General features: G+C 35.3%; 2 protein-coding genes across 3 annotated transcripts in view; both read right to left on the bottom strand.

The window, feature by feature from the left end:
• The window catches only part of LOC107693263 (uncharacterized), a 3,960-nt gene extending 1,264 nt beyond the window's left edge, over window positions 1–2,696 (bottom strand). Inside the window, exons 1-2 of the mRNA XM_016492570.1 lie at window positions 1,772–2,696; window positions 1,247–1,447 (exon numbers count right to left, since the gene is read on the bottom strand). Coding sequence (XP_016348056.1) covers window positions 1,247–1,447; window positions 1,772–2,480 — 910 coding nt within the window. The 5' untranslated portion in view covers window positions 2,481–2,696. The remainder of the gene's footprint in view (window positions 1–1,246; window positions 1,448–1,771) is intronic.
• Window positions 2,697–3,373: 677 nt separating this feature from the next.
• On the bottom strand, window positions 3,374–10,307 carry LOC107693353 (NADH dehydrogenase [ubiquinone] flavoprotein 1, mitochondrial-like). 2 transcript variants are annotated; one of them, XM_016492699.1, is made up of 12 exons: window positions 10,232–10,307; window positions 9,163–9,341; window positions 9,002–9,084; window positions 8,277–8,447; window positions 7,980–8,118; window positions 7,561–7,605; window positions 6,494–6,683; window positions 6,046–6,258; window positions 5,781–5,947; window positions 4,206–4,287; window positions 3,952–4,097; window positions 3,374–3,808 (listed from the first exon to the last, which is right to left on the bottom strand). In XM_016492699.1, the coding sequence occupies exons 2-12, from the start codon at window positions 9,334–9,336 to the stop codon at window positions 3,731–3,733; spliced, it is 1,488 nt and encodes a 495-aa protein (XP_016348185.1). In that variant the 5' UTR covers window positions 9,337–9,341; window positions 10,232–10,307; the 3' UTR covers window positions 3,374–3,730. The 2 variants fall into 2 exon arrangements, with proteins under 2 accessions (XP_016348185.1, XP_016348186.1); XM_016492700.1 differs by lacking the exon at window positions 7,980–8,118 and having other exon boundaries at window positions 7,561–7,744.
• Window positions 10,308–12,491: the final 2,184 nt, after the last annotated feature.

The following is a 12,491-nucleotide window of genomic DNA, read 5'->3' as shown; positions in this document are numbered from 1 at the left end:
TAATGACTAATGACAGCATTTTCATTTTTGGGTGAACTAACCCTTTAAGCAAAATCAGAAATGTTGATGTATAGATTTGGACTTTCACATTTAGTCTACTTTTATTTTTTGATTTTGTGCCCTAGTGTCCTGGCGGCATTATGATGGTACCTTTAAGCTACTGATGTTTCTTGCCTCTGGATTATCGTTTCTTTTTCTAGACATACTTTTGTGTGTGTGTGTGTGTTTTCACTGGACGAGTGCATTATGTTTTGTTTATTTGTTAATCTCATATAAATTACTGTCTTTGAAGTGTTTTAATTGTATGGCGAAGAGCATTTGTGCTCAAAATTTCACACTTGTGTAAATCTGTCAATAAATTTCTACTTTTTGGAGCCATGGTGTGCCGGCATGCTTTTTTTAAGTTACTTTAGGTGAAGCACCCACTTTGAGTTATTTGCTAATGATATGTGTGCTTTCGGTTTGCGTTTGCTTGGTAACTAACTGAAATAAAATACATTTAAAAAACTGAACAGAGAACTAAAGCTACACAGAAATACATATTAAAGAATAATAAATATAAATAACATTTTGAAAATTTAAACTAAAATGAAAACTGAAATTATAGAAATAAAAAAAATACTATAATAGTATACAAATTATACTAAAATAGCACTGTTTCCATTGTAGTAGTATATTTTTTATTTAATGCCATGTCAGTATCTTAAGCTATTTTCATGGCAAAAACAATTAAAATAATACAAGCATAACAAATACAATAAAAAAACAGCAAACAAACAAACACTAGTTACATTACAAAAGATTTTTTTACATTAACATATGATAAAAATGTAAAACGTCTAAAACGTTTTCTGGCAAAATTATACTAAATAACTCTTTAAGTGAGTTCACTTCATAAAATAGTTTTCTACATACATTAAAAGCGAGACAGTCCAATAAAATATGTTTGACACAAAGGGGAATCTGCAGAACATGCACTGAGTAGGGTCTTCACCTTTAAGCAAAAATGCACGAGTCAGTCTTATATGACCTACGTGACATCTGGTAAATACCATTTTATCAAATCTAGTTTTAAAAGAGATTAAAAATCTGTTTGAAATTTCCAGATGGATTTCATGTAATTTATTATTTGTACATGTATCCCACTCTTCTTACTGTTTCCATTGTATAGTGGAATGACATGAGGGTGAGTTCGTATTTTTGGTGAACTGTCCCTTCAGCTATGAGAAAATAATATCTAACTTACTAGTGTATTTACTTGTACTGATAGTAGACACAATGTTCTTTCCAAGCACTTCCTCTCCGAGCTGGTCGACAGCTTGTTGAAGAACCCCAATGTAAGACTGAGGTGTCTGCAGGCCCTCTGAGGCCACAGCAGTCGCTTCATTCCACCTGACCAATCCATCCAAAAACTCAATTTGGAGAAATGTAGAACAAGCTGGCACCCCTGAAATATAATACACAATGCCGTGAAATCTCTTTATATTTCACAAAGCGTACTAATGTTTCATACTGTGTTCAGACATTGTGCAAACACATCATCCTGCATATAATTATCATCACTCTCATTAAAAACCAATAAAACTGTCATTGCAAGCATTGCAACACTGAGCTACTGCAGTATAGACAGATATTTTGATTATGGCTATCTAGTTGTGTTGTGCCACTTGCAACAGGCACACTGTTGACATAGCATTGCAAGTGTAGTGCCTTTTGAGCATAAGAGACTAAAACAAACAAACAAACAAAAATGGACTGATAATTGATTTACCTGGAATGAGCTGGTTCAGATGCTGGTGGAAGGATTCAATGGAGGTGGAACCTCTGAAACATTTGTAGGTTGGCAGAAGGTGGCCTCCCTTCACCAGTGTCCCAGTCTGCTCATACAGTTGTACACCAAGAGGATCCACTATACACGGCAAATGTTTCTTCTGGGAATCCCATATCTCAGCCATTATATTGGAACTGAAGAGAGGCACTCCTAATGAGTCCCATCCCGCCTCCCCATCATAGAGCCGAATGAGTGCTGTGATGAGTTCTTCGATCTCCCTTACATCACGCGTGGTTCGTCTACAGTGGAGGGCCAACTCGCTTCTGCTGAGGTGATGCATTAGTTCATCATCAGAAGGCTGGACGATATCGGAATTGAGCTCATTATGCTTCGCCTCCTTCAGCTGCTTCAGGTCCTCCTCATCCCATTCGAAAATACAGTGGGTGAGGCGGTCCATGAATGTCGCGTATATCTGATGGGACTCTAACGTGCAGCCCACAGAAATCCTTCGCATGAACTCAGAGATGTTCAACCTGACCTCCATGTCCTTCCACTCTTTGAATGCTTTTCTGAGAGAGCTGGACCCACAGCAGTCTCCATTGGCATACAGAACTTCAGGAGGAGCCTCTGCGGCTTCCTTGTACCTATTTATGACACCGGAGATCATCCCCTTAAGACCAAACTCTTTGTTTTCTGTAAGCACCGACATGATAACCTGCCCGTGTTCATTGGCAACACTGGTCGTCCAAGTTCCTGAGAAGTTCTTAGTAGAAGTTTTTAGTCGAAAAAGTCTGCTTTTCGACTAAAAAGCAGATATGTAAAATCGAGGTTGTGCAAAAGCTGAAGCCTTTATCTGATGTTTCTGAGGTCAACGTCAAAACAAGCGGGTTGTTTCGAGGGCCAACGGCGGCGTTGATTGGCTGATTTTTGGTATGGTTTTTCTATCTTGTGATTGGCTCATTTCTACTTAAAGTAATTGACTTCCCAAAAAGAAAAAAAAAAAACGAACCTCTTATTTTCAGGCAGATAAATTAAATTTAAATTAATGCATTTAGCAGATGCTTTTATCCAAAGCGACTTACAGTGCATTCAAGCTATACATTTTATATCTGTATGTGTGTTTCCTGGGAATTAAACCCACAACCCTTGCACTGCTAACGCAATGCTCTACCACTGAGCCACAGGAGCATTAGTTAAATCTATTTATGTTCAGACATGTAATTTCTGAACATGTCTGATTTGCTCTGCATGAATGCTACAAGAACATATTTTTGGAGACTTTTGAACACAAGAATAATTGTTTGAATCTAATATTTCAAGGCCTGCAATGGAAGTCCTCTGCAGGAATCTCAATAAATTGGTTTTAAAATTAATTAAGAACTAGTGGAAAAGACATCTAAATTCATTGGTCAAAAAGTGTGTGAGCACTATATATATAGAGAAAGATTTCATATAAAGAATAATGCTATTAATATCATAACAGGACTAAACATAATGGTTCTAAAACAGATCTTTACATTGTCTTCTCCCAATTCTCCCAATTCACGCAGTTCATGATCAAAAACAACACATTCTCCTCTCACCCCAGATTAACAAACACTGTTTCAAGTTTTAGGCTCTTTATTTCCACAAATAAGTGTTTATACAGTGTAAGATTTTCTTATCAAGAAAAACGGCATTAACATCGTAATGGGATTTAACATAATTACATCAACCATAACCATTACTCACTACAAGTTACTGTAAATGAGTGATGCATCTGCTCAAACAATCTATCACCATGGTTATTTTAAGGTTTAACGAATTTGGTGACTAATATTTAATGTCCCTGATATAATGTAAGAGAAACAAAAGGAGGATGCCAGCAGTTCACATATCAGTGAGCGAGAGATCATGTCGGTTTTGCTTAAATAACTATAAGTGGCAGGATGAGCCAGAAAGGACGCAGATATGAAGCTTTCAAGCACGCGCCTGCTGTTTCTGTTTGAAATCTGCGATTCTGCTCTCCATTAAAGGGCGGAAGTGACGGATCAGTCCCTGAGAACAAAGAAATATAAATGCAAGTTTCAGTTAAAACATTTTTAGCGGTTTAGATTAATAATCATATATTCTAAAATAATTTGTCTATATAAATCAAATGATCTACTGATTCTAAAAATAAAATAAAATACTGCCTTTACCTGAACTGGCCATGCGGCTCCGTCTCCCAATGCGCAGATGGTGTGGCCCTCAATCTGCTTGCTGATCTCCCAGATCATGTCAATCTCTGCTGACTGTGCATCGCCTTTCACAAAGCGCCACATCATATTATTCATCCAGTCCACTCCTGAAAGGCACAGAAAAGACAGACTGGTAAATATTCACTGTAATGTAACATACTGTACATGTAAATACTGACAAATGTATATTCACATACATTTGTAGTAATTCTTACCCTCTCTGCAAGGAGTGCACTGCCCACAGCTCTCATGCTTGTAGAATTCAATCAAGCGGGCAATAGCTCGAATAACATCAGTCTGTGAAGGGGGAATGACCAAACAATCAAATTAGCAGACAGAACTTTAAAAAACATTGAATCCGGCCTATTGTATTTCACTAATTTAGAAATGTCCCTATAGTAAAAAAATGCTTATAGGAATTTGAAGTGAAGAAAAGGGGAGCAGTATAGCGTTTCAAAGTGGTCCATGTCCACAGAAACCACAAGTGTGTTAATTTTAGGAATGTCAACGGTTTACATTTTTTTATTTAATTAATTACATGATGTGCTGATTAATTATTGAAATTAATCACAAATTAATTGAAAATAAATTTGGGCTGAGAAGTGACCCACAGTCATTCTTGTGTTAAAAGAGAAAAGCAATTGAATAGACATTACAATAAAGTAGAAATATTTTGATTCAACATAGAATTTATTACACAAAACTAGTCATAAGTAGCACAGGTATATTTGTAGCAATAAACAATACATTGTATGGGTCAAAATTACAAATTTTTCTTTCATGCCAAAAATCATTAGGATATTACGTAAAGATCATATTCCATGAAGGTATTTTGTACATTTTTCTACCGAAAATATATCAAAACTTCATTTTTGATTAGTAATATGCATTGCTAAGAACTTCATTTAGACAACTTTAAAGGTGATTTTCTAAATATTTTGATTTTTTTTTTTTTTTGCACCCTCAGATTCCAGATTTTCAAATAGTTGTATCTCAGCCAAATATTGTCCTATCCTGACAAACCATACATTAATGGAAAGCTAATTCAGCTGTCAGATGATGCATAAATCTCAATTTCAATTTTATTATTTATTTAATTAATTTATTTGATACCTTATATAAAAAACTAAAAGATCCAGTCAGTCTTAATGAGAGAGTCATTCAGTCAACCGATTCATTCAAATGGCTGATTCATTCAGAAATAAAGTGTCTGTCTTTATGAATTGGTCATTAAATCATTGACTCAATCGATTTGTTCAAATATGTGGATTCATTCAATAACGAAACATCACTGTGTGCTGCTCTGAAAGGCACAACAGTTCTACTTTGACTTTGTTCAGAACTATTTTCGTTGCCGAAATTGAGCAAATATTGACAATAATATGAATAAAATATAATACAATATTACCTTCTTTTTTATTGAACTGTTGTATAAAATCAATATCACATTTGCAATCATGCAGATATTCAGGAAAAACCAGCACTCTTGCTCCTGTGATATTGTTAACCTATATCGTACGATATAAATATAAGACAAAAACCCACACTGGGGCATATTTGCCCTCATATCTTGAATTTTAGGGGCATATAACTGCATTCTCACAGGCTCCATCATGCAGTTAAGTCTTCCTACCTCATGTTCGTCAGCAACTGCATGCAATATAAGATGATGTACATGTCTGGGCAGGGTGGGGTGTGTTAAATGTGTTAATCATAATTTTTTCCATAATTAATTGCACCAAATTAACACGTTAAATCAACAGCCCTAGTTATTTGACAAATCGACTTACTGATTTATCCATGACAATAAGTGCAGCTGTGCCAAGGCCAGTCTGAGCCTGAATGAGGGCATCAAAATCCATGAGAACGGTGTCGCACACATGACGTGGGATTAATGGCGTGGAAGAGCCACCAGGAATAACACACAGGAGATTATCCCAACCACCCCGGACACCACCTACAGAGATCATATCAATTAAGTCTCAATAATCATCAAGATCGGACATGATTAGACCATGAACAAAGATTTCCATGTGCGGATGGCATGAGGTGTACCTGCATGTCTTTCAATCAGCTCTTTCAGAGGAACGGACATCTCTTCCTCCACTGTGCAGGGGTTGTTGACATGGCCTGAAATGTTGAAGAGCTTCGTGCCAGAGTTTCTCTCTCGGCCAAAACTCAGAAACCACGTGCCGCCACGACGGCAGATGGTTGGTGCCACAGCTACCGTCTCAACATTGGCAACAGTTGTTGGACAGCCAAACACACCTGCAACAAGAACATGAAATGTATCACTTTAAGTAAAATACAATGAATCACATTAAAAACATGTCACATTTACAACATGTCACATATACAAAATGTAATGCAAAAAATACATATATTAACACATTAAAAACATGTAACTTATATCATGTCACTCATAGAAAATAAAATAAATAACATATAATATCAAAAATAAATGTAAAAATAAAATGTAATTTTCTGTTTGTTTCTGACTTACCCACATCAGCAGGGAAAGGGGGTTTCAGACGAGGTTTTCCCTGTTTTCCCTCGATGGACTCAATCAGAGCCGTCTCCTCTCCACAGATGTATGCTCCCGCACCGCGCATCACAAACACGTCAAAGTCATAACCCGAGCCGCATGCGTTCCTGCCAATCAGCCCGGCTGCATAGGCCTCGTTAATGGCCACCTGAGAGAAAGCACACATAAACACATGAGGTCAATACATTACTTCCCTCAACTACTATGTAGTACATTTGAACACATTTTACTGAAATGAACCCCTTTGCAGTGAAGATTTGACATCCATTCAATTCTAATAATGTTTGACAACACTAACAAAATGAATACATACCACATACAAGAATTAGATAATAAACATTATCATTAAATGCATGATTTATGAATATTTTTATTACTTAACTAAACATATTTAAAATATTTCGATTAATATTATATTTATAAATATATTTACAATATTATATAATTTATCATATTTCTAATAGGCTATATAGTGAAATATTAATAACATATACTCTACTATTCAAAAGTTTGGAGATAAGTTGTGATAAGTAATATGCTTATCTGGCACTCAGTTAAATTTTTTATTATTATCAATGTTGAAAACAGTTGCGCTGCTCAATATTTCTGTGGAAACTACAATACATGTTTCTTTCAGGATTCTGTGATGGAAATAAAGTTCAAAGAACAGCATTTATTTAAAATAGAAATCATTAGTAACATCGTAAATGTCTTTACGGTCACTTTTGACCAGTTTAGTGCATCCTTGCTTAATATACTGTACGTATGTAATTCTTTCAAAAACAAACTTTTGAATGGTAGTGTAATATGACAATTATAATATTAGTTTTTATTTATTGATATATTGTTTTTATTTATTAATTAGTATTCTATTGATTAATTTAGCATTTTGAAACAGCCTATGATGCCTTAAAATGCTGCCTCTATTGGCAGCTCATTAGGTTTTGGGACTGAGCTTTCTTACTCTGTCTCTTTAAAACATGAATTGTGTTATTATGTGAGGGATCACATCCTTTCTTTTTCACCTGCAGGTTGGACGACTCATTGTAGAACTCTCCACGGATGTAGATGTAGGCAGCACGTGCTCCCATGGCCCTGCCAGCCACCAGACAGCCCTCAATCAGCTTGTGAGGATCATTACGCATGATCTCTCTGTCCTTGCAGGTACCGGGCTCTCCTTCGTCAGCATTCACCACCAGATATTTAGGCCTGGGAGGGCGAAAAAAAGAGACTCATATGCTTCTGTATGACCTGATTTGATCCTAATGAAAAGAGCTAAATGTAGATCCACTGGCCAAGCATTTACATCTGCTTTTGCAGAGTCATGTGACTTATGAAAGCCGTTAACTGTTGAGATGCAAACCTACCTGCCGTCACTGGGCTTGTTCATGAAGCTCCACTTCATCCCTGTGGGGAATCCGGCACACTCGCCACGGATGTAGATGTAGGCTGCACGTGCTCCCATGGCCCTGCCAGCCACCAGACAGCCCTCAATCAGCTTGTGGGGATCATTACGCATGATCTCTCTGTCCTTGCAGGTACCGGGCTCTCCTTCGTCAGCATTCACCACCAGATATTTAGGCCTGAGAGGGTGAAAAAAAGAGACTCATATGCTTCTGTATGACCTGATTTGATCCTAATGAAAAGAGCTAAATGTAGATCCACTGGCCAAGCATTTACATCTGCTTTTGCAGAGTCATGTGACTTATGAAAGCCGTTAACTGTTGAGATGCAAACCTACCTGCCGTCACTGGGCTTGTTCATGAAGCTCCACTTCATCCCTGTGGGGAATCCGGCACCTCCTCTGCCACGCAGACCTGAGACCTTAATCTCATTCAGGATCCAGTCCACTCCTTTATCCAAAATCTCCTTGGTCTTGTACCAGTCACCTCTCTGCAGGGCACCTTTCAGCCTGAGATATATGGAACATTCACCACATTAAACACATGCACAATATATATATATATATATATATATACACGTGTGTGTGTGTGTGTGTTATATTACTACTAAATTACATCTTACAATTGCACTTATAATAAATTAATAACTTTGATTGCACTTATAATAAATTAATAATAAATTACAATTTTAATTGTTTAATAGATAACAACACCAAAATGAGAAAATACACAAATTATGGAAGCTTACTTTTTCTCCATTTACATCTTACAATTAATAACTCACAATTCTGAGAAGAAAAAAACAGTCTGAGTGCATGATATAAACAAGCAATTTTGAGAAAAAAAAGTCTGAATTTTGAGATATAAACTTGCAATAGCATGGAAAAAAATATCTGAATTGTAGATAAAAAAAGTTGCAATTATTTTATATATATATATTTTAACCTTTCACCTTTTTAGTCCATGGGAAAAAAATAGCTTCCATAACAAATAGGGAACATTCAAATGTAAGTTTAAGTCCTGTCTTTAGATATAATTCATAATACAATTTCATATTTTTTACCTCCAGTCATGTCGTCCATATAGGTTAGTGAATATTCTGTCCTGGTCAGCTAGAGGTCCGAATTTGGTCTTCTTTGGCGTTTCCTGGGTGACACACACTGATTATATCTAATTTCCATCGATCATCAATTATGCAGACAGTGGATTTGAGCAACAAGTCACCTGTTGAGCTGTGCTGCTGTTGTACCGCACCAGTGACGTTGAGTTTGAAGGAGAGGCGGTGCTGGCTGCTACAGTAGTGCGTGATGCACCACATGCAACCACAGCTACCGGGGCACGTGAAGCCCCGATGGTCAGAACCCGGCTAAGAACGGGACAGCCGAGACAGGACAACATCTTATCTGAAAGATATGAAGGAACCAATGAGCAAGAACCATCCCCTCATAACCAAAGCTGTACCACATGGTGCACTGTTTAATAACAACTCCAGTCCTAATGACCTTTACTGTTATTGTTAACTAAAACAAACTATTAAAAATTGTTTTTTTGGTAATTGAAATAAAACTCAATTTAAATTAATTATACTGTAAATATTACATGAAAAACTTAAATCTATACGGCAATTAGAAATGTTGCTTTGCCAACTAACTTAAATATGTTTAAAATTAAGGAATAAAGATACTAAAACTAAAATAGATAGAAATACCAAAAATTTAACATCATAAAATTACTAAACTTATTTTTATTTTTTTTATTAAATGTTTTTGTAGATGTTTGTTAAGAACAAAACAACTAGAGGGTAGCATTAAACACCCCCAAATAATAGCCGCTTATAAAATTAATTCACAACACAAACTTGTGAGGTTCAACACTGTAACATAATCCATACATGAACTAAAAAGCCCATAAAAAGCATCAACACTTCAGACAAATTTCACGAAGGGAACAGTTATGCAAGGCAAGAGACGGGAAGAGTGATTAAATAGTTGAACAGCAGCAATAAACACACATCCATGTAGATCAAAGATGCCTCCGTATTATACATTATTGCATAAACACACAAGCCAAACTCTTTCAGATATTGTACAGTAGGTTAACCGGTTGAAAATGGACTCGTCCCGCAGTGACCTCCATATTCACGCTCATGACATTTGAGGGACTGCGGCATTGCACAACGTTAATGTTCGGATTTATTTACAGAAGGTATAGGAGATTGTCAAAAAATTAGAAACTGTCAAAACCTTGATTTGCAAACAGATAAATCAAGTGAAAGAGCCGAGCCGCTGTTTACCTTCGTGATCTCCCTGGATCAGCGTTATAAAATGTACAGCGGAAGGAAGGAATATAGCGACCGACCCGGATGTAATCACGGCTTTGACCTGTTATGTGTGGAGGCGCTGTTGCACAGTTAAAATATAATATAAAGCCTTAAAGGGATAGTTCACCCAAAAATGAAAATTCTGTCATCATTTATTCACCCTCATGTCGTTCCAAACCTGTATGAGTTGCTTTCTTATGTTGAACATAAAAGAAGATATTTTGAAGATTGCTGGTAATCAAACAGTTGGTGGTTGCCATTGACTTCCATAGTAGGAAAAAAAAATACTATGGAAGTTGTAAAATTATTCACAGATGTTATCCTATAAATGCAGCTGTTTCTGTAGCAGATATATTCATAGTGTTTGTAATAAATGTACCTTTTGTGACATCAGTTCAAGATATTGAACATTTATTTTTCTGTTGCCCTTTTTCTATTTCATTTTGGGTTGACTTTAAAATAGACATAACAAAAAAATTAAACAAATCCCTTAATTTAGAACCTCATGATATTTCACTTTTGTTTTCAAAACCAATATTTTTCCGATAAACAAAATTACATCATTAATCCATTAATTATCTTAGCAAAGTTTTATATTCATAAGTTAAAAAATAATTCAAAATACACCATCATATATTACCTTGATCTTTAATATATTTTGAAACCATTTCTAATATGAGATCACAAAATAAGCTTACGAAACAATAAAAATTCTTAAGATTTTCAAATGTATGTAACTACCCTAATATTATAAAGTACTTTTTTTATTTAATTTTATTATTGATTTTTTTTAATGTTTATTTTATGTTTTGTTGTTGTTATTCTGTCTTACGTGCCTTATATGTATGATAAAATAAATAAATATGATTCTTCATGGTCAAAATACTTCAGTCATATTATTTTGCCCCAAGTATAAATAGAACAAAGTCTACAAACCACTTTATTTGGTATGAAGTGTAGTTTTATTTAGTGTTTAGTATGAAAACAATTCAATAAAGAAAACTGTAATTCCCTGAAAATAATAATGACACACTGGTAAACTACCAAACTGTATGTAGACTCGTGTACAGCGACTGTATCCAACAGTTAATAACATACTTTAATAATATAGTGGCAAATGAAACACATCAAATTAACATTTATATTCAAAATCGCAGCTGTTTTTCCATAATACTCCTCATCTCTATAATATCACACATTATGTGGGGTAATATATCTGTTTTTATTTCCAACCACAGAGAAGAGTAGAAATGTTACTGACAAAATATAATTTGAAATGAATATATCACTTGCTCCTAAGTAAATATTTCCCTCAAAAGCACATGTGAAAACAACCTTCTCTCGAAGGGTTATTTTCGTCATAACCGATTATCACAGATAAGTAAGGGCTCAGGCCAAACGGAAATGAGTTTAATCAGCGATTATGTGACTCATATTGTTTAATACTTTAATTTGAAGTTAAGAGGACAATGGCCAGATGTCCCAGCTCATCCGTGTCTTTCAGTTACCAGACATCTTTCCTTACAGTGCATGATTCTTAAGTGCTCAATGTTGATCTGGAAAGCAGATAGAATTCAGTATATTATTGTATTATAAAACAGCTAATAGAAAGTATTATGATTTACCTCGATTTGATTATCTGGAATCAATGATACATCCAGAGACCTTCCACCAGCAGCACGACAATAATGAAAGGATAAGTGGATAAGTGCAACACTGTTATATGCTGGTGGCTGTCTGGAGGTTTTAAAATGAAAGCAATTTCAAAGACATCAAAATGAAAGAGTTAAACATGAGTTGTACTGAGTTAACATATACAGGTAGCGATTCTTTGACTAAAGGCTACTATTACTTGAAACTACAAGAGCTTAATAGAGATTTAGAAACAATAAAACAAACTTTTGTAATGTTAGGGTATGTGTTTGTGCTATGTTCATTTAATTTGATTGTATCTTTAATGTACTTGTATTATAATATATATTGCTGCATACATATTGTTTTACCACATTTATCAAGGTCCCTGCTAAACTAATGGTTTCTGACTGAAATGAATTACATGGATCCAGTATCTTTAGAGTATCTACAGGACCTGTATTGTTTATTTTTATGTTCCTATACATTGCACGGTCAAATTAAGAATAAGAAAGAACTACTCTAATAAGATAAATCACAGCATACTGCAACTGTACATTAATGTCAGTTATATGGACAACGTAACACCATGATTTTTTTC

The sequence above is a fragment of the Sinocyclocheilus anshuiensis genome, unplaced genomic scaffold (genome assembly GCF_001515605.1).
Source record: "Sinocyclocheilus anshuiensis isolate Anshui unplaced genomic scaffold, SAMN03320099.WGS_v1.1 scaffold566, whole genome shotgun sequence".
NCBI classification, from domain to species: Eukaryota; Metazoa; Chordata; class Actinopteri; order Cypriniformes; family Cyprinidae; genus Sinocyclocheilus; species Sinocyclocheilus anshuiensis.
The sequence above is the reverse complement of the archived record's forward strand: the minus strand, read 5'-3'. Positions and strand labels throughout refer to the sequence as shown.